Source organism: Pezoporus wallicus, unplaced genomic scaffold (genome assembly GCF_028554395.1).
Source record: "Pezoporus wallicus isolate ANWC-B61680 ecotype Strahan unplaced genomic scaffold, APGP_CSIRO_Pwel_v1 contig_4710, whole genome shotgun sequence".
Taxonomy (NCBI): Eukaryota; Metazoa; Chordata; class Aves; order Psittaciformes; family Psittacidae; genus Pezoporus; species Pezoporus wallicus.
Window position 1 is genome coordinate 5,065,208 of NW_026640647.1, and position 18,489 is coordinate 5,083,696.

The following is an 18,489-nucleotide window of genomic DNA, read 5'->3' on the forward strand; positions in this document are numbered from 1 at the left end:
ATAAAATACCAATACATATTTCTCACTGTAGTATCTGCCACCAACTGTAATTCACACAAACTGGCATTTAGGCTACATATTCATTAATTTATTTACATAACCTCCTTTCTTCTACCCTAAATATTCCCAAAGAGAGCTAACCTACAGGATTCTCTGCTGAAAGTAACAAAATCCCTCATTCTAATTTTCCCAGCTTCCAAATGGTAAAGCTTTCAGCTCTAGGAAGTAAACAAAGCTGAGGCAACTGATTTCCCCCCACCCATACACTTAAACATCCACAAACTCTTAAATGAGTGGAATCTTCAAATTTAACTGAATTTACTTCGATTATAGATAAAACTGTCATATTACTGATTTTTTTTAAAAATGATACAGTATGAATAGGAAGTTCCAATATAAACTTCCAGAGTTAAAGATCCACGATCATTACAAAGTATTCCTTTTATTGCACAATGCCATAAACTTCATACATGTGACTCAGATTAATCATTCACATGTAATATGTATGGCTTTCAAGGATAAAATAATTTCCAATTGTTATTTCACAGGAAACAACTTCTCCTCCATTTCATACATCAGCATTATTTCAGTGGCAGTCATTTTCAATCTCACACTTGTTTTCTGAAAGTTAGAAAACGGTTAAAACTGCAAAGAACAATCTCACAAAATGAAAACCACTTTTATTTTGCGTTGTAAATCAGTACTTCCACACATAAGAAATGAAGCATGTTCCTGACCATTTTACGTCTGTACAAAACAATCCATTAAGTGCTATTTTCGCATCCACTATCCACAGTTGACCCAACTGATTAAGGTGACTGTGGTATAAAAATTGATGCTCATGACCAAACCTTCTAATTTCACTAGGATTCGTCCAGATAACAAAATTACATGGCCCTTATTGGACTCTCTCCTTTTCACAGCAAACAGGCAAAGAAACTGCCTCTAAAGAAAGTGCAGACTTTTTTAATCACCTTATTAGAAGCCCTCATGATATGCCAAAACTCAGCTTACAATAATTGGCATTCTCTGACCTACGACATGGAAGTATGATACCTTTTTGTGAAATAACTGTATGAGAATTAAAACAGTAGTAAATGTAAACTAGTGCAACAACTACACCAGTCTTCCCTTTTGTCTTGGTATGAGTTTAATTATTAATCTTCACTGTTGAATAGTTAAACACAATGCATATTGTTTACAGAGTCTTATTCTTCTACTGTTAAAACAATATTAGAACAGAATAGACTGACCAGTTGTAAGGAAGGACTAATTAATATTTTAGTGTGAAGCAAATTTTTTACTAGATTTTTTAAATAGTGAAGAGCACTATATTAGTACCAAACTGGATGAGGGGGGTGTTTGTGTTTTGTGGTGGTTTTTTAATCTGAAATTTAAAGTCTTATTTCTGGTACAAAACTTTGCTTAGGAACATAATGTAAACCCATCACAAAAAACTTAAAAGAACATTTTATGCACCCTGTTTAGGTAACACTTTCCATAATACTTTTCATTTATGTAAGATATAGATCAGTATTAAAAAAATTAAAGTATTAAAAATTCCACATGCAAACAAACAAAACACACCAAAAGAAAACAAAACAAAACACCACAACCCACAGAAAAAAGCAGCCTTCCACAGGCATAGACTTCATGACCTCTACTGAAATGCACAAACCTATTTCTCCCTCCCTAACACTGAGGAAACCAGACCAAGAGCAAGATATTAGATGCATACTACTATTGTAATGCGTATTTTCTACTCATATAGCCTGAACAAAATTTACAGTTTTTTGTCAAATACTGCCCTAATGTACATTCAGGATGCGGAAGTGTTTCAAGAGTATGAAAAATTACAGATTTAACAGGCATTGAAAATCCATGGAGCTTCATGGGTACCATTCCTCAAGTTTGTTTGGTGTGGAGGGAGGAATGGAATTTATTTATACACGGTCAATTTTAAAATGTTTTGGGTTTTCAAACATATTTTCTTGCACTCAAACAAAACAATAGCAGAAATTCTTACTGAGGACTCAATGTTCTAAACTTCAGCCATTTTTATATAACCTCACCCCTACACAGAGAACTTTGGGGTTTTGTTTATAATACTAAATAGTTTTCCTGCTAAAAAACAAATTTCAAAAGCAGTTGGCAGGACAGTGTTTTTTCTTCTCTCAAGTCTCCTAATTAAAGTCACCTTTGGAAAAAGACTGGAGATGGCCTTATACGCAACCATATCAAGGAGCTATACTGCTTTTTGCAACATTAATCTTCCTCAGCAGAGTTTATATATTACATCTACTTGAAACAGAAATACATCCACATGAAATATACTAAATGAACAGTTTCTTTATCCTTTTACAGGAAAGTGTCACTGCCCAACTATGTAACGTGTAATCTTGTACTTCATTAATTATATTGGTAATACTGCAAAATCAGTTCATTCTCTTTAACTACATCATCAAAAATTTTTAATCAAAGCCCGAGTTTAATTAAACAGCCTGTTAAGTGTCACTTTTCTGCTTCCCTAAACAACTGTGCTGATAGAAAGCAGCAGCATTTATCAAAGTTCAAGCACCAGGCACCTGAAATTCTTAGATTACACAATTTTGTTGTAAGAAGTATACTCATCTAACATCCTTCATGCAGCATGCTTCACAAAACAAGTGCAGCCTTTCAAGGGCAACTTAGACAGAAGGTTTAGAACTACTGAAGTTAGTGGAATGCAGACAATGGATCTGCAGAGAGAGCATTAAGTAACTTCTCAAAAAGTAGGGTTGATCAGGTATAAAGCCAAAACAAAAAACAAATAAGCAAACAAAGAAGAACAACCCACCCAACTCAAGACCACAGCAACAAAACCCCACCAACCTAAAACCAGCCTATACAGTCCACATGAGACTACTTCAGTATGTGAGAAAATGGTTCTGAACAGAATACAAATCCAGACCTAACACCCTGGTACTGGCAATTATGTACATGTTTGCAAATTAAGATGATTATGTAATAATTATCCCTTATCAGTGAGCAGCAAGAGTTTCATTCTTGGGAGGAAATCCTCATGCTTTTGCCTTATCTGCCAGCTACCCAGTCGGCACATAGAAAAGACATTTGTAATAATATTTTAGAACTGATTAGGAAACAAAATTGCTGTTACATTTAAATAATTAAAACCAAGAAATAAGATTGTAACTTCAAACATTCTCCTGCAATAAAAAAGTAAATGCTAATAAAAACCTTTTTCCATAGGTGGGGTGCATAGGAATAAACATGCAGAATTTATTTACAGCAACATTATGCATTTCAGAAAGGTAAAGTCTACATTCACAGAGACAGAAAGATAATCATGACAATCCGTTCAAAGCATTACTAAATGCTTTACATTTAGTATAAATCCAGCACACATTACTAAAGCAGAATGCCCAAACAGTTCACAGAAATAGCTATAACTATCAATGGAATTTTGCATAAAGCCAGTATATGTAGAAAAAAAAAAATATTTGGCTATCAAAAGCTACTCATTGGAATATGAATTTGAAATATTTCAAAAACTTGGTACAGCTTAAAACTTATTAAATAGTGATTAAGGTTTCCTAATTAGCATGTTAATGTCCATCTAAGATTTGTTTCCTCCTCTCTCTCAAAGACTGAAAATTTATTAACAAAGTAAGTTATCAAATACAGTCTCTAGCACGTTACAATCCATGGCAGTATTATTAGTAGAAAAGAGCAGTTGACCACTACCACACCCTCGCACATGTTCACCAGCCAAATGTGGTGTGTTACAAAACATTTCAGAAAAATGACAAGCAGCCACACTGAAGAAACTCTTTCCTAACAGCTAGGAAAAACCAAACAAAACCAGCCCTATTGAACAACAGATTATTTTAAAGCTTTCTGCATTTATTAGATGAAATTTACATCTACAGGCACCCTGCTCTTGATTTAAATTTCCTTGAACTTCCTTCCACCCTTCTTACATTGAGCCCAGTGTGTCCCGTCTTTAGCACAGACCAGTATCTGCATGTCTGAGAAAATGAGGCACAGAGGAAATAAAAAAAAAAACAACAAACACCTTTGAACACTTGGTTAATTCTACGTTGCCAGCTAAAGTAAAGGGACACACACACACAAAACACCTTGTGACAATCAGCAAAATAGCTGATTACACAATTTCAGAAGCATCAGTGCCAATTAGTATACCAGCCAAATCCATCCAGACTTTAACCAGATTGCAACTTTGTGCACAACAAATGTGAAACCCCACTGTTGCACATTTACTTTTCTGCCTTAGCAGCATGAACTTCAATCAATTTAAATATTGAAGTAGCTAGGAGGAGAAGGTAAAATTACCAAGTTATTGTATAAGCATTATTATGGACTTTACTAGAGCATCTCCAGCAATTTTCCTAAAAAATCCAGAGTTTAAGTTTGAGGAAACTTGGCAATTTAAAAACTAGACAGAACATTCTAACATTTTAATTTCAATTAAAAGAATAAAATAACGCAGTAGTTTCAGTTTCGCCATATTGAGTGCAAAAATTACCTACTAAAAGTCATAGTAGAGTTGTAGCTAACTGAAAGGATTTAACCTATAGAAAGGAAAAAAAGCAAAGCACACATTCTTTCAAAGAGTTTAGTGCAGTAATTCCTGGAGCACAAGATATGTGTGTATTACACAACTGCCATTTGAATGACTTAAACATCCAGATGCCTCAAAAATACTTTTCTATGGCCGAAGCAACTCTAACAATCCAACAGCTTGTTTTCAGTATATACAAAGAATAACTGCTTATGTATTTTCACCACTGATGCAGAAAAGGTACACATTCTGCGATGGCAGCAGTTATTCTCAGTACAATTCATAACACAATTAACACCTGCACACGCAAAAGGTCATCTCAGTTATTTCTGAAACCGGCCCTTTGAAGACTCAAGGCCAAAAGGCCATGCCTAAACTCTTCACATTCCAGCAAACAGCTGGGCAAACAGTCAGGTCAATTTTTTTTTTTTTAATTTTTATTCACTGCTTCAAAATTCAAACACTCGTTATGGAGAGGAGAGAGAAAAATCTTGTTCTCTCCTTCTCTCCCTAGACAAACAAAAAGCAACCTGGGAAGCTCTCTTACTCCACAGACAAGCAGACTTCTCAAACTCACCTGGTATTTACATTAACCTGGGTGAAGGCAAAGTTGAAGAGTCACAGCACATGAAACAAGCCTTGGCATATGCACAGACTTAAGCAAACAGAAAAGGTAGCAGCCTGCTAGTAGCCATCCTGTTCACTGGAGAATCATGAAATGCATGTGACAGTGATGATTTAAAGGAAGGGTTGCTGTCAAACAATGTCTATGAAAATAAACAACACAGAAATGCAGCTTATGAATGCTTAGCTTAAATTAGTTCTGTAATTTAAGTATTTCTTTTCTACATTCATTCTCCAGCCTAGAATTCCCATCCCTACTTGTATTTCCATACGTAACACTTAACTGTTTAAGAGACTTTGCTACTTTGACATGGTAAGATTTGCACTGCAATCTGCTGCAGTTCATTAACATGAATTAAGCTATTAAAATGGCTCACGTGAAGTCTGACAAAACCAGCACCTCTTTCTGTCAATCTTCCTAAGAAATTACCACAAATATGGTCTAGTAACTTCTAGAAACATAAGGATATTACTATTTGAAACTATTGCACAGATGCAACATTGAAGAGAGACCACGAGGTATTGTGGTCTGTCAGTTACATAATTATCAAATAGAATGGAGACGCACTTAATTGGGAAGCAGCTCTGGAAGCTCAGCAATTTTGTCTAAAGCCTGTTCTATGCCAAGAACAAGAAACAAGCAGCTTGGGGGGGGGGGGGGGGGGGGTGGGGGGAATACATGCACATAAGGAACTAGTCACTTTTCCATTCCACATCTAAACCCCCTTTGCTCTCCTCTATGTCCATATTTAGCTCACGTCTCTATGCTCTTGAGCTCAACTGAACATCTTTAAAAAATGCAATGGAAAGTTCTCTACTGTTACACACAGAGAAATATGAGCTTTTGCTAGGATAAATCCCTTGCCAGCGTGCTTTACACATCTATGTAAAAGGGCACCTTACTGCTACTTAACGAACTCCTCAATCACTACTTGTATAAGTTCATTACAGTAAATGGACTTCAACCAATCATCTATCTCACTGCTGTTACTAAAATATTAAGAGTCTGAAAATATATTACCACCCCCTCTTACTCTTATACTACCACTGTTGTACAAAGACTATCAAGACTAGGTTCCAACTATAAACACACGCATTAGCTGTACCTGCTAAGTTCAGTTTTACATCTTTCAGCAAAGCAACACATTCACAGCAGAAGCCTGGAAAACCACACTTTAACCTTAATTTTGAAGAAATGAGTACAATTTGACTTCAACTGTGCCAGAAGCATGAAGAATTTTCATTTGTAAAATTTGGAGAGTGGGTATCCATACCTGTCGTTACCTGACATCTTACATTAAGTTATGTACAGATGATGAAGACCACTACAACCACCATTCTAGAGGAGGCGGCTTTCTTGTAAATTACTGTTTTTAACTGCACGTGTGTTTTCAACCATAAAGCATGAGCAACAACAGTTGTATGCAGAAGCAACACATTATTTAAAAAAATGTATGTTGCTAACCTGGAGTAATATAGCAATATTAAAACTCAAAAGTTGAGCATTTAGATTTTTCTTCTTTGCCCTACTCTGATGGAATGCACTAGGATGCTTGCTGAATTTGTCACTCCATACCCTTCATAACTAACTTTACATAAAAGCCTCCTTCTTTCTGAAACATATCTCAGCTAAAAGGTTATTGACCCTCCTATGTTCAGCCATCACAATGTTGCTACCACATTGTCTAAAGCAGGTGGTGAAACTACCAGTGTAGCTTACACATGGGGTACGCTGGTCGTAAGGTATCAGATTTTCACAAAGTTCATGTTTTTAAAGTATTTGAAAAACAAGTAAGAATTTCTAGCTAATTTGTTGTCACATGCAGGAAGTATCCTAGTTCAGACACATCTTCAAAATCTTGTGCTTAGGTTATTCAAGAAAGTCACTGAAACAACTATAATGAGCTTCAGATTTTTTTTTTTCTAAATCAAGTTTTCTACCTTGAGGCCCTATTCCAAATCAGAACACAGTCAGGCATGCAGAGGGGCTGCACTCCAGCCTCTTCTAAAGTTCAAGATATTCATAAACCTAAAGGAGACAGAAAGGATGTAGCAAAAAATAGGAGGAGATGGAAAGAAGAAACAGACACCAGAATTCTCAGAAATATGGTGACAAATATCAGAAATAACCATATTATCATATAATATTATTTGAATAAAAAGAAAATAAATGAAGCCAAGAGGGAGAAAAAAACCCACCAAAGAACACTCAAGCAGATTTTACACATGTTTCACTTCATTATCTCCCAACCCAGTATCTTCTCAGCTGAATGGCCATGAAAAATAAGATCATTCTTTTAAACTGCCTCACTGTATTTCCAGATAGATGTAGATGCAGAATAATTCCCTCGGCCCAAATACGGGTCAAGGCATGGCAAAAGAGGGGAGGAAGACTCTAAATATAATGACTTTTAAAAGTTCATAAACTACTAAATGTAGGGAATGAAAATATAAAAAGATCCCAGAATTATCAACATTGCCATGTATGAATCAGCAAACCAGCCATGTAGCCTTCACAAATGTCCATGTCACACATTTCACTTAAATATAATTCAGAGGAAAAGGTGTAACTATTTAAAGAACTCATGAACCGTACATCACACAGACAATCTGTATTCTAACAAACCTAACCAATTCAGTTTTCTGAAAAATCAGAGTAAGTAAAATAAAAACATTGTAAGATTAACTAAATTATGGAGATTACACATAACAACAGAGTTAGCATTTCTGAACTGCACAATTCATGGTTAGTCAAACCACCTGTGGAACTTACACAATATCAAATTACATGTTGTTAATTACTCTGTAGGAAAAAAAAGAAAAAACTAACAAAACCACAAAAATACCCCAACAAATAAGCAAAACAAAAAAAACCACCACAGAATATGCAGAAAGAATGAATTCGTGGAAGAGTTTTAACAGGTTTGAAGTGTTCCAGCCATCTCCATCAGGTCCTATGCTGAACAGCATTACGCAGCCAGGGAACTTTCCACTAATGCTATTCAATCCTGAGAGAAAATAAATAATTTAATAAATAGTCTACCTGCTATTGTTATTCATCTGATGTTTTATTTCACTACCCTAGTGGGATCTCCTTCCAAATGTCTCTGGCTTTCTTATTTTCACACAAAAGGAAGTTAATAAATTTGAGCCATTGCCTTACAGAATCACATGAGGAGGTCAAGGTGGCAGATCTGACATAGGCAGTGGGCAGCAGAGGCAGGCTGGACTGCCTGCAGAAGAGCAAAACAGAATCAAGGAAAGACCAAAAAGGTGACTTGCCAACGACAATTCTGTCTTTTACAAATCATCTGAATTATGGTTATCTACCTCAATAATATTTTATTAGTAATCACAAGCGATTCTCTCATTAATATTTTCAAATATAATCCATAGTATGAGAAACACATGATTTCAGAGAAAACGGTATCTCATGGTGACAGTAATGTTGCTGTGGAGTTCAGCCTAATCCTTCATGAGGGTACATGAGATGCAAATTACTCTACAGTGGCACAAAATTAAAATATGCAGATTATCGTAAAAGTTTTTATTAGACAAATATGATCCATGACCACATAATTTATTCTTTTTCAAACATTATAAATTAACATAAATGTCACGTAACAGACATATGTAGCACACAATTTCTATCTTATTTGGCTCTAAGGAAAGCAGAACATTAAAAAGTTTGTGCCCAAATTCATAACATTTGACAGAAGAATGACTAATGGCCACACAGCAATTTTCCTTACAATACAAAAATTTTACCATTATTGATAACCTGCAGCATGTGTTGGAACAGCTTGCAAACTGTGTATTACTTTACCCAGCCCCCAGTCATGGTTTGTATGTTCTCTTTTCTGTAGGATTGCTGGCAAAAGAGAATTGTGGTTTACAGTATGATCTTACTACATAACTATATTTTATTTCATCAGAAGTGCCCTTTACCTCTTGACCTTGTATTTCAAGTTTAGGAACTGAAGTCTGAATTCTACACAAAACAAGGAGAGTAGTAAGCAACTCCATAAATATCTCCTGTGACTAAAGTTAAAAGACACTTTAAATTATTATTCTTATTAAAAGCATGAATTATCCAAGCCAAACTGCAGAGAGAAAAATTCAACCAACTTGCTATTTTATCTTTTTATCTACTATTAGTTATACAAACAAACTCAGAATACTTTCTTACTCTCAAAGAACCCTATCTCGGCACATACTGAAATGTAAGAAATTCAACTTAAACACAAGAAGAAGATTATTTAGCATGAGGTATTTAACCACTGGAACAAGTCACTCAGAGAGGTCATGAAGTCTCTGGCTTTGGAGATACTTAAAATCCAACCAGACAGTGTCCCAAGGAACCTGTCCTAGCTGACCCTGCTGTGAGCAAAGAGGTTGAACTACTTGATCATCAGAGGTCCCTTTAAACCTCAACCATCCTGAAATTCCATTTTTTAAAATCTTTACTTCTGCCAAAGAAGACAACAGAAGAAAGGTACAGGAAAAAAATAAAACAAGAATTCATTCAGACAGTACCTGACACCTGCAAACCTTTTTTAAAGGCATTGTCTCTCTTTTATAGTTGCCTTTACAGCCTACATGAAAAGTCTGAACAATTTGTACAACTCTGACATTAATGTTTCCTTGGGCACAACTCTGCATAAAATTTTATCTACTTCAAGTAAGTAACTGCAAAGTAAACACTGTGGAACACAGCATTAAGTAACTCAAGAATTACTTCTCACAATTCTATTTGCAAATGACAATAACTGACTGAAGTAGTAAGTCAAACTCTACTACTGATGACTGTCCCTGCTCAGATCAACTTCCACCCAAAAGAGCCATGGGACCTCTTAAATGACCATGTCTGTAGCACTGATGTCCTTCCTGAAGAGTCAGCTAGGGAAGCCTCCAGCTTCGCTTCCTGATACTAGTTTGTATCTTAACATGAGGAAATAAGCATAAGGACAATTAATGGAACCTAAAATTATTTTCTTACCCAGACAAGTGTTTGAGTGAACACATTACCACGATCTTTAAAGATTCTAAACTCATATCAAACTGCCTGGGAAAGAACCAAACAGTTCTGCTCCTCCTTATACAAAAAACAGGGAATATCATATGAAGTTCTCTCACACAACAGGTTCAAATCGGAACAGAGGAATGACTTATTCACATAGCACAGTAAGTATGGTGCCTATTGCCAGAAACAACGGTAGATGCAAAATTCATACACAACTCAAAAGGGTTTAAAAATGATGTATATCCACGGAATAAAAAGCTATACAAAACATCATCCCCACTGAGAGACTGGGAGAGGTGACCTAAGGCATAACCCTACATGCTTGCCTAGAAAGCAAGCTTAAGAATAAAGCACTGACTGTCAAATACTGTTTAGCTATGGAGACAAGCAGAACTTGAAATGATAGTCCTGTCACATACCAGGATCCCAGAGCTTTAAACTTCAAGAGAGAACAGCAGATTAGTCCAGTATGGCTGCTCCTGTGCAGAATGTTCTTCGAAAGAAACTAAGACTGTTGCACCAGCACATTACTTTTCCAAAAGAGAGGTGAAACAGCGACTTGAGACTGTGATAGCAACTATATAATATTTATCTCTCTAATGCCAATGGAGAAAATAATTTGCTTCCCCACTTTTCATAGTTTTTTTTAAAACATCCAAAGAAACAAAGGTGCACTAAAGAAAGATCTTTTTCATCATTATTGTAATTAAAGCATGATTGACCATTTCATTCAACTGACAAAAGGCTTCCAATGACTTACAAATTACTACTAATACAAATCCAGAGAAAGTAACATGAAATTTCAGGCAAAAAAAGATACAGTGGTTAAGTGGTTCAAATACATATTAGGACACGGGGAGCGGGGGACGGAACAATACATGACGACAAAACATCACACACACACAAACAAAACCCTACCCAAACATGCAAAAAGACCAAAGAACCCCACAACCATTTTTTGTCATCCCCAAACTGAAAATACTGCAAGTCACTGTCAGTCACACAGCTCTCTACTCCAGAAAACAATCATGAAGAGCATACCACTAAACACAGGTCAATGCTAGAAAGAATGTTATATGCACAGGCAGAGAAGAACAGAACCCATACTGTATCTCACAATGTGTAATCCAGAATGCGTATCAACACAAATTTCTGGAAACACGGGCTTTTGAAAGCTATTAAAGAAAGCCCTGCCATCTTCCTTTAACCTAGAACATAAGCAGGAATCCCAGCTAATCATTATTAAGCATAGCTGGACACCTGCTAACATAACTGTATCCTAGAACACTTAATCTTTTCAGTAATTGTCCCCTCCATAAATAGTACAAATAAAATAAATAAAATAAAATAAAATAAAATAAGCAACTGACTAAATCACAGAAAGTACTGATTATTTGTACAGGGAGTCCAAATGACCTTCCCTTCCTAAAGGTCATACAGCATTTTCTACACAAGACAAAAATTCCTTTCCTTTATGTTAGCTCCTTCTGCATACCATTAATTTCTTCAGGCTGACACTACAATTATGGTGAAATTTCCTATCAAAAACAGATTGTAGCAAGACTGTAACCCCCTTGAAATTATGCAAACTCACTTATTTGGTGAGGACAGAGCTTCAAAAAGCTTCCTATATTCCCAAAGCATCACATCCTTCATATTTGCAATCTTATTTTTAAAAGAAAAGGGTATGGTCCATGCTGAAAAAAGAGGAAATTCAACAAGCAAAACATTAAGCAACCTCAAGAAATCTATCAACTGCACACAGTTTTTCCTATGAAGAGTTTTTAACTACTCGGGTAGGGGGAAACAGCTACCCAAAACTTGGTTAAACCTTAAAAATGATAGCATACTTGAAGACAAATCTTACTGAGTGCACTCCTCTGCTACAATTCTGCTCAGCCACAATAGGTCACATACAGTCAATATTCTGTGATAAGAACTGAATACCATGTTGATAGACTCAGCAATACCAGTCAAGTATGGATTCATGCATAAATAATCAAATCATGCTTCCAAGCTCCAGGAAGAAAACAAAACAAACAAATCACAGATAAACCCAGGACTTTGTATTTTTCATTCAAAATATAAAACCAAAGTGCCTGGCATCCAACATGTCTATGAGTCATTTGAAATTTTTCTCTGAGGAAAATACTAACATTCCTCAGCAATGCTGGACTTTGAACACATACCCATTAACTTTTAGCTACACTAAGAAACAAGCAATACTTTGCAGGTATCTGACAGAACTTCATCCCTTATAAGACAGAGATTTAGGCACCTCAGGAATAAAAAGCCCTCCTGCATTTCCACCCCACCCAATTACAGAAAAACAAATGTGTCTCCTCTCATTCCGACACTGCATCTGCAGAGATGAGACTGCTCTGAATCTTGTAGACTTGATCTTGCAGTAAAAAACATTCAATGCTGAAACCAGACAGAGGGAGTCTGGATTAAACAGATGGCACACTATTTAGAACAGTTTCACTGTTAATAACATGATAATTGCATTCCCCCTTGGAACTCTTCTCATGCATTCCCAGGATCCCTATAAAAAAAATAAACCCTGAAACCTAGCAGCTTTACATCAGGATATTAAAAAAAAAAAAAAAAAGGGCACAACCGCCTATCCTAAAATTCAGCCAGCATAATCTGTAGTGCTTATTCCTGTCCTTATTAAGAGCATTAGAAATTAAGATAACAGAGTTTGCATTCTGCTCTAAAGAAACAGCATTATCGATTCATCAACAATTGATGAATAATTTCAACCTTTTTAAGTCACTGAGTAGTTAACTTTGAACACCTTCTTTTCAGAGGAAAGGGTCTGTGTACCTAACCTTGGGGAAGATAAAAAAAAAAATGAATTATCCCGATACCAATGCAAACGACACTTCACAATTACATAGGCACAGCATGCAAAATGCCGAGTTCCCCAGAGACAGGTGCTGAATGGAACCAAGCGACCTTCTCGTTCAAGAAGCAGCTGTCAAGAGAATTCTTAACTTCCACTTACCTTTCAGTGCAATCTCAGGACGTCTCCCCAGCTCTCCTACGGAAACAAAGAGCGATGCTCTTTTAAAATGTATCCACTGGAAAACAGGAGCTTGCTCCTGATGCCAGAGCTTGCGAGCACCTCCGATTTCCCTAAAACTTCTTGCTTTGACGAGGGGCACCCTGAGGGCTGACGGGCAGGCAGGCAGCGGGAGGGTACTGCCCCAGCCCCCGAGGCCGTTCCGCCGCCCTCCCCTGTCAGGGCCGGGGGCGAGCGGGCCCGGGGCTTACATAACCGCCGGGCGCGGGTATGCTCCCCCCGCCGCCTGAGGGGAGAGGGAGGGGAAAGGGGAGGACGAGCGCGGCGCCCCGGCGAGCGGCGAGAGCAGGAGATGGGGGCGGGGGGAAACGGCGGCTGGCGCCCCCGCACGCACAGACCCCGCGGGCTTCCGTCCCTGCTTGCGCAGCCGGTAGCGACCGGCGGGCAGCGGCAAACGAAGAGCAAGCAAGGTAGAGGGGAGCCCTGGTGCTGGCCCAGGCCCCGCGCCCGCCGTCAACGCCACCACACTACCCCCAACGGCTTCGGTACCAAACCCCTCACCCTCTTCTTCTCTTTCTTATCCTTCTTCTCCTCCTCCTCCGCTGCCGCCACCACCTCCAGCCACTGCCAACCCCGCAACTCAACAATGCACCCGCCCATTGGGCCGCTCCCGCCCCCAACAAACCCCGCAGTGATTGGCCGCTCTCTCCTCCATGCCTGTCTCCGTCCCCCTCTCGCCCAGGTCTTGGGCAGCGCTCTTGTGCGGGACCTGCCTCATTGAGCCGCGACGGGAGCGCTGCCAGCAGCAGAGGGGAAAGCAACAGCTTCGCTGCCTTCACCAGGACACAGGAGAAAGCGGAACGGAACCTGCCCGGAACCCTCGTGGCTGGCTACACTTCCTGTAGCGGCGGTCCTCCCTCCGACTTCCGCTTCCGGGTGACGGCTGCGTTCTGAAGGAGGGTCACAGAGCGGACAGGTACCCAGGGCCCGCCGGTGAGAGGGGCAGGGGGCCGGCTTGGGCGCCTTCTGGGATCTGCCCGCGCCCTGACCTCCTCGAGAGTGTGTGCGTGTGCGGGGAGGGGAGTGGAGGGACTGCTGGCGGCGATGTCTGCCCGGCTCGGGCTATGCGCCTGAGCCAGACCGGCTTCGCGCAGCCGCCGTGGCCCTTCCCCGGGCGCCGTTAGACGGGCCGTCCGGGCTACCAGGCCTCCTCGCTGGCATCCTGCGCGCCCGCCCCATCCCGGGGCGCCCTTTCGGCCTTGGTGGTGGTGGCAAGGGGTGCCCGGCCCGTACTGCAGTGCAACCTGTGCCAGCTGGTGCGCATGGGCGCAGCTCCCCCCTGCCGTGTGGAAAGGGGCCTTCTGGCGTTTAATGCGGTGGGAACTTCTGGGGGGATGTCTGCATTAGGGCTCGTCTTCAGGTTTCCTTCTGCAAGAGAATCCTCGGTGTTTGTCTCCATCGATTGGTGTCTTCAAGAGTTACAAGCTTTAAAGCTGTGTTCTCTGCACCATTACATTACAATCAATTCTTGGAAAAAATTAAGGACATTGAATCTGCTACCAAGTATGTATTAAAATGGCAAAGAAACCAACTCAAAGAGTCTCAGGTGCTTTGTGAAAATAAAGACTTAAAAGCCGTTATTTTCTTACAGTCCTTCATGATCACACTGAAAATGTTTTCCTTCCCATCTGCCTTTATCACATTTTAGTAAGAACCTTAATATTTTCATAGTTCTCTCAAAGGTATACCTAAATAAAGCATGTACTTCCCAGCCTCATGAAATGCCTGGTAAGGTGCATCTCCTTGCCCTTCATTGCCACGGATGTTTGACTAAATTGGTGGCAACTTAACAGGAGCTGAGGAGCCAAGTCTTCTGTTTGTCTTATGTTTTCCTTCAGAGCTTGGTGATCATAGCTCTGCCATACCCAAACTGGATATTTCCAAACTGAACTCTGAGCTTTCTGATGTACTCTAGAAAGTCTGCAACTTGATGGGCCCCGGTGTTGCTAAAAAGCATTCACAGACACTGGAAACAGTAATTTTTCTGACACTTTTCTGACACTTTTCTGGCAAGGACAATTTACAGATCTGCTTCATAAATGTAATGGTGGTGGTGACTTACAACACAGTAATATTGAAGTCTGCACAGTTTGCTTTATTGTGCTTAATCATGAACTTCTGAAATGCAGAACAAAGTCTCTTAGCTCTCTGTTCTACACTGCACTGTGTACAGTGCAGAAGATGCTTTGTATGCAGTGTGAGTTGCTTTGGAATACTTCTTGTAACCTCCCTGGTTTTCCTGTACAGTGTATTGTTCTTTACAGGTGTGTGAAAGTAATCTGATATTGTCCGAGAAATAAAAAAATGTTTTCTTGTAGGTATGGGGCATGGAAATGAACATGGCCATGGCCATGGCCACAGCAAAATTGAACTCCCTGACTACAGGCAATGGAAGATAGAGGGTACTCCACTAGAGAAGGTCCAGGAACAGCTAGCTAAGCGGGGTCTTAGGGATCCATGGGCTCGGTAAGTGCAAGAGCCTCTGAATTTTAATTTCATGTTGTCAACTGGACTGGGTCAGTACAGATTATTCTTTACTAAAAATACTGAAAATGTGTCTAGAATACATTAGTCAGCACTTCAGTTTTTATTTACTTTGTTGCATGGAGGTCACACCTTGCATCACCTTTACCAGCCTCATTTTGCAAGGCACCCTTGCACTTTGTGATCTTTCATGATGATACAGGCACGATGACCTCCTCCACTAAAACATGTAAGTAGTATTCGGTCTTGCACACATGAGTAAGTCTGTACCTTTTCAGCAAAGAAGTTGTGTGCTCAGATCTTGTTGAAGTTGATGTAATGTACGTTGCCTGTATTTCCGTGGGAGTGCAAGCAGTTTAGTTTTCATTCTTTTCCTCCTTTGCTTCAGGCAAAATTGTTGTAGGCTTATTCACATTTTTTAAAAAATGAACAGTTTAACATCATATATCTAGTGTCAATTAACCTGACTTTTAGTGCATAGACCTCCAAGTTCACAAAGTGCTGCAAAACGGCAAAATGGAAAAGAGCTTGTGTAATATTTGTTGCCCCTCCTAGATAAAAAATTAATTAATGCTTCTCTGGTAAAAGAAGGGAATTGAGCCAATTACATGAAGAGCTGAAATAAGGAACAAAGTCAAACTCTCAAAGCATGAGATGATTCCTCCTGAACTTTTCAAATTCTATGTAAAGTAATATTCCAGTTCCATAGGACAAGTATTGTGCCAATCTTCCTTAATGAAGGAGAAATTAAAGTATGAAGTTATTTACTTCAGTAATCTAGAAGATTGCATTACTAGTATCTTGCACTAGAAGTCTTGAAAATATAACCCTCTCTAGGGCTCCCTTTTTTGGTATATTAAATCCCTTTTAACAGGGGATCAGCTTTCCACCTTTGTAGCAAACACACATTAATGGACATATTCAATACAGAATAAACTGTGTGAAAGATGTCATATTTGGAAACCTAAGCCTATAGTACCCTGTATTAGCATCTAGAAGATACTTTCCATGCCAAAAAGCCTTCATCCCAAGTCACAGAAGCCACTTGCACAAGGGGTTATTTATGAATATAAGTATTTGAACCTTATTTAAAAAAAATCTGTATCTTCTCCTGAAATGATGGTTCTGACTTTATTGCTTGGTTTTGTGCAAATGTTTTTTTTTCCTTTTCTTAAGGACTTTTCACTCCTTAAGAGAGACAAACTGTTTATGGATTACACTGGTTGTGCTACACATAAATACTTAATCAGTTATAGTAGTGACCAACATTTCAGTAACTATAGGTTGAAAACAGTAAGGCAAAACAGTGTAAGGTTCAAATATTTTGTAGTTTAGTAGTCAAATACACTTTTTCCTTTTTTTTTTTTTTTTTTAAATTTTAGTAGGCTTTTCAGATGCCAACATAGTTCAGTGTTGTATTGTAAAACAGAAAGTGCCTTCCGATTATGATGTTTTCTATGACTGGAAAAAATAGTCCCTTTTAAGATTTAACTATGCTAGATACCATCTAGTACAACAACTAACCTTTGCAGTCATTCCATCCCATACCTGTGCTAGCAGGTTCTGATTTTGTTTCAAGCAAGAATAAAAAAGAGAAGAGAATTAGGGGGAGCTTACTACAATTATGTTGTTTGCTGGCATTGCTTGTGTCTCAAATTACATGGATAAAGGGTTATAGTTAATAATATGTATTTTACATGTGGTGACTCCTGTTACTTAAATGATATTTCAGTGATAGAAATGGTACAGTCTCAATGTGTATCTAGTTGAAACACCTTCATTTTTTTTTAAATTTTTTTTTTTCCCGGAACAAAGATATTCTTGTTAATGTTTATCACAATGGCTCCACTGATCTTACTCTTTTGATTTTATTTTTCTTTTAGTAATGAAGCCTGGAGATACATGGGTGGCTTTGCAAAACCTGTCACCTTAACAGAAGTCTTTACTAGGGGACTTAAGTGGGGATTTGCAGCCTTCGTCATCGCTCTTGGTATTGAATATACTCTGTTTCCTCCAAAGAAGAATGGGGGCCATCACTGAAGATCAAGTATGACAACTTAATTAGCTGAAACATATATAAGCATGCGTCTCACTCTGTACTTATGCATATTAAAGACTATCACAGCCAAAAACATTTTTCTTTGCTTTTATTATATTTTTGTGGAAGGATCAAAAAACATTGCTGGAGCAATTTACCTGACTTCAGTCAGGGGAAAAAAGCCCAAGACATACATACGCTTTTGGATTTTCTGTACCATCCTTTAAAGCACAGAGCAAACTATCAGGACAGCTCTTCTAAGCCCTGCCAATGTTCTATTAAATGAAATTGAGAAGCATGTTGTTATTAAGAGAAAAAACTGTACTGTATTAATTACAGGTTTAATAATGTTTATTTCCTAGTAAGTGGTAATGAATGAGTTGTCATTTCTTAGAAGTTGTTACTGTCGTGGTTTAAGTCCATCCACACAGTCTCTCTCTCACTCCCCCCTTCCTCCCCTCCCCACTCCTGGAGGGATGGGGAGGAGAATCGAAAGAATGTAACTCCCACGGGTTCAGATAGGAACAGTCCAGTAACTAACGTACAGCACAAACCACTGCTGCTACCACCAATAATGATAAGGGAAATAACAAGGGAAGAGAATACAACCACTCACCACCTGCTGACCGATACCCAACCCGACCCAAGCA

The 18,489-nt window shown here is 38.7% G+C and overlaps 1 protein-coding gene and 1 long non-coding RNA gene across 3 annotated transcripts; one reads left to right on the forward strand and one right to left on the reverse strand.

Annotated features, from left to right (window-relative positions):
* Nucleotides 1-2,632: 2,632 nt before the first annotated feature.
* LOC130604887 (uncharacterized) lies at nt 2,633-5,433 on the reverse strand. The gene is made up of 2 exons (XR_008973546.1): nt 5,160-5,433; nt 2,633-2,738 (listed from the first exon to the last, which is right to left on the reverse strand). It is a non-coding gene; the product is annotated as an uncharacterized LOC130604887 (long non-coding RNA).
* An 8,651-nt stretch (nt 5,434-14,084) lies between these two features.
* NDUFB3 (NADH:ubiquinone oxidoreductase subunit B3) lies at nt 14,085-17,933 on the forward strand. Of its 2 annotated transcripts, none has more exons than XM_057419871.1 (3): nt 14,085-14,233; nt 15,636-15,783; nt 17,685-17,933. In XM_057419871.1, the coding sequence occupies exons 2-3, from the start codon at nt 15,638-15,640 to the stop codon at nt 17,839-17,841; spliced, it is 303 nt and encodes a 100-aa protein (XP_057275854.1). In that variant the 5' UTR covers nt 14,085-14,233; nt 15,636-15,637; the 3' UTR covers nt 17,842-17,933. The 2 variants fall into 2 exon arrangements, with proteins under 2 accessions (XP_057275854.1, XP_057275852.1); XM_057419869.1 differs by having other exon boundaries at nt 14,096-14,250.
* Nucleotides 17,934-18,489: the final 556 nt, after the last annotated feature.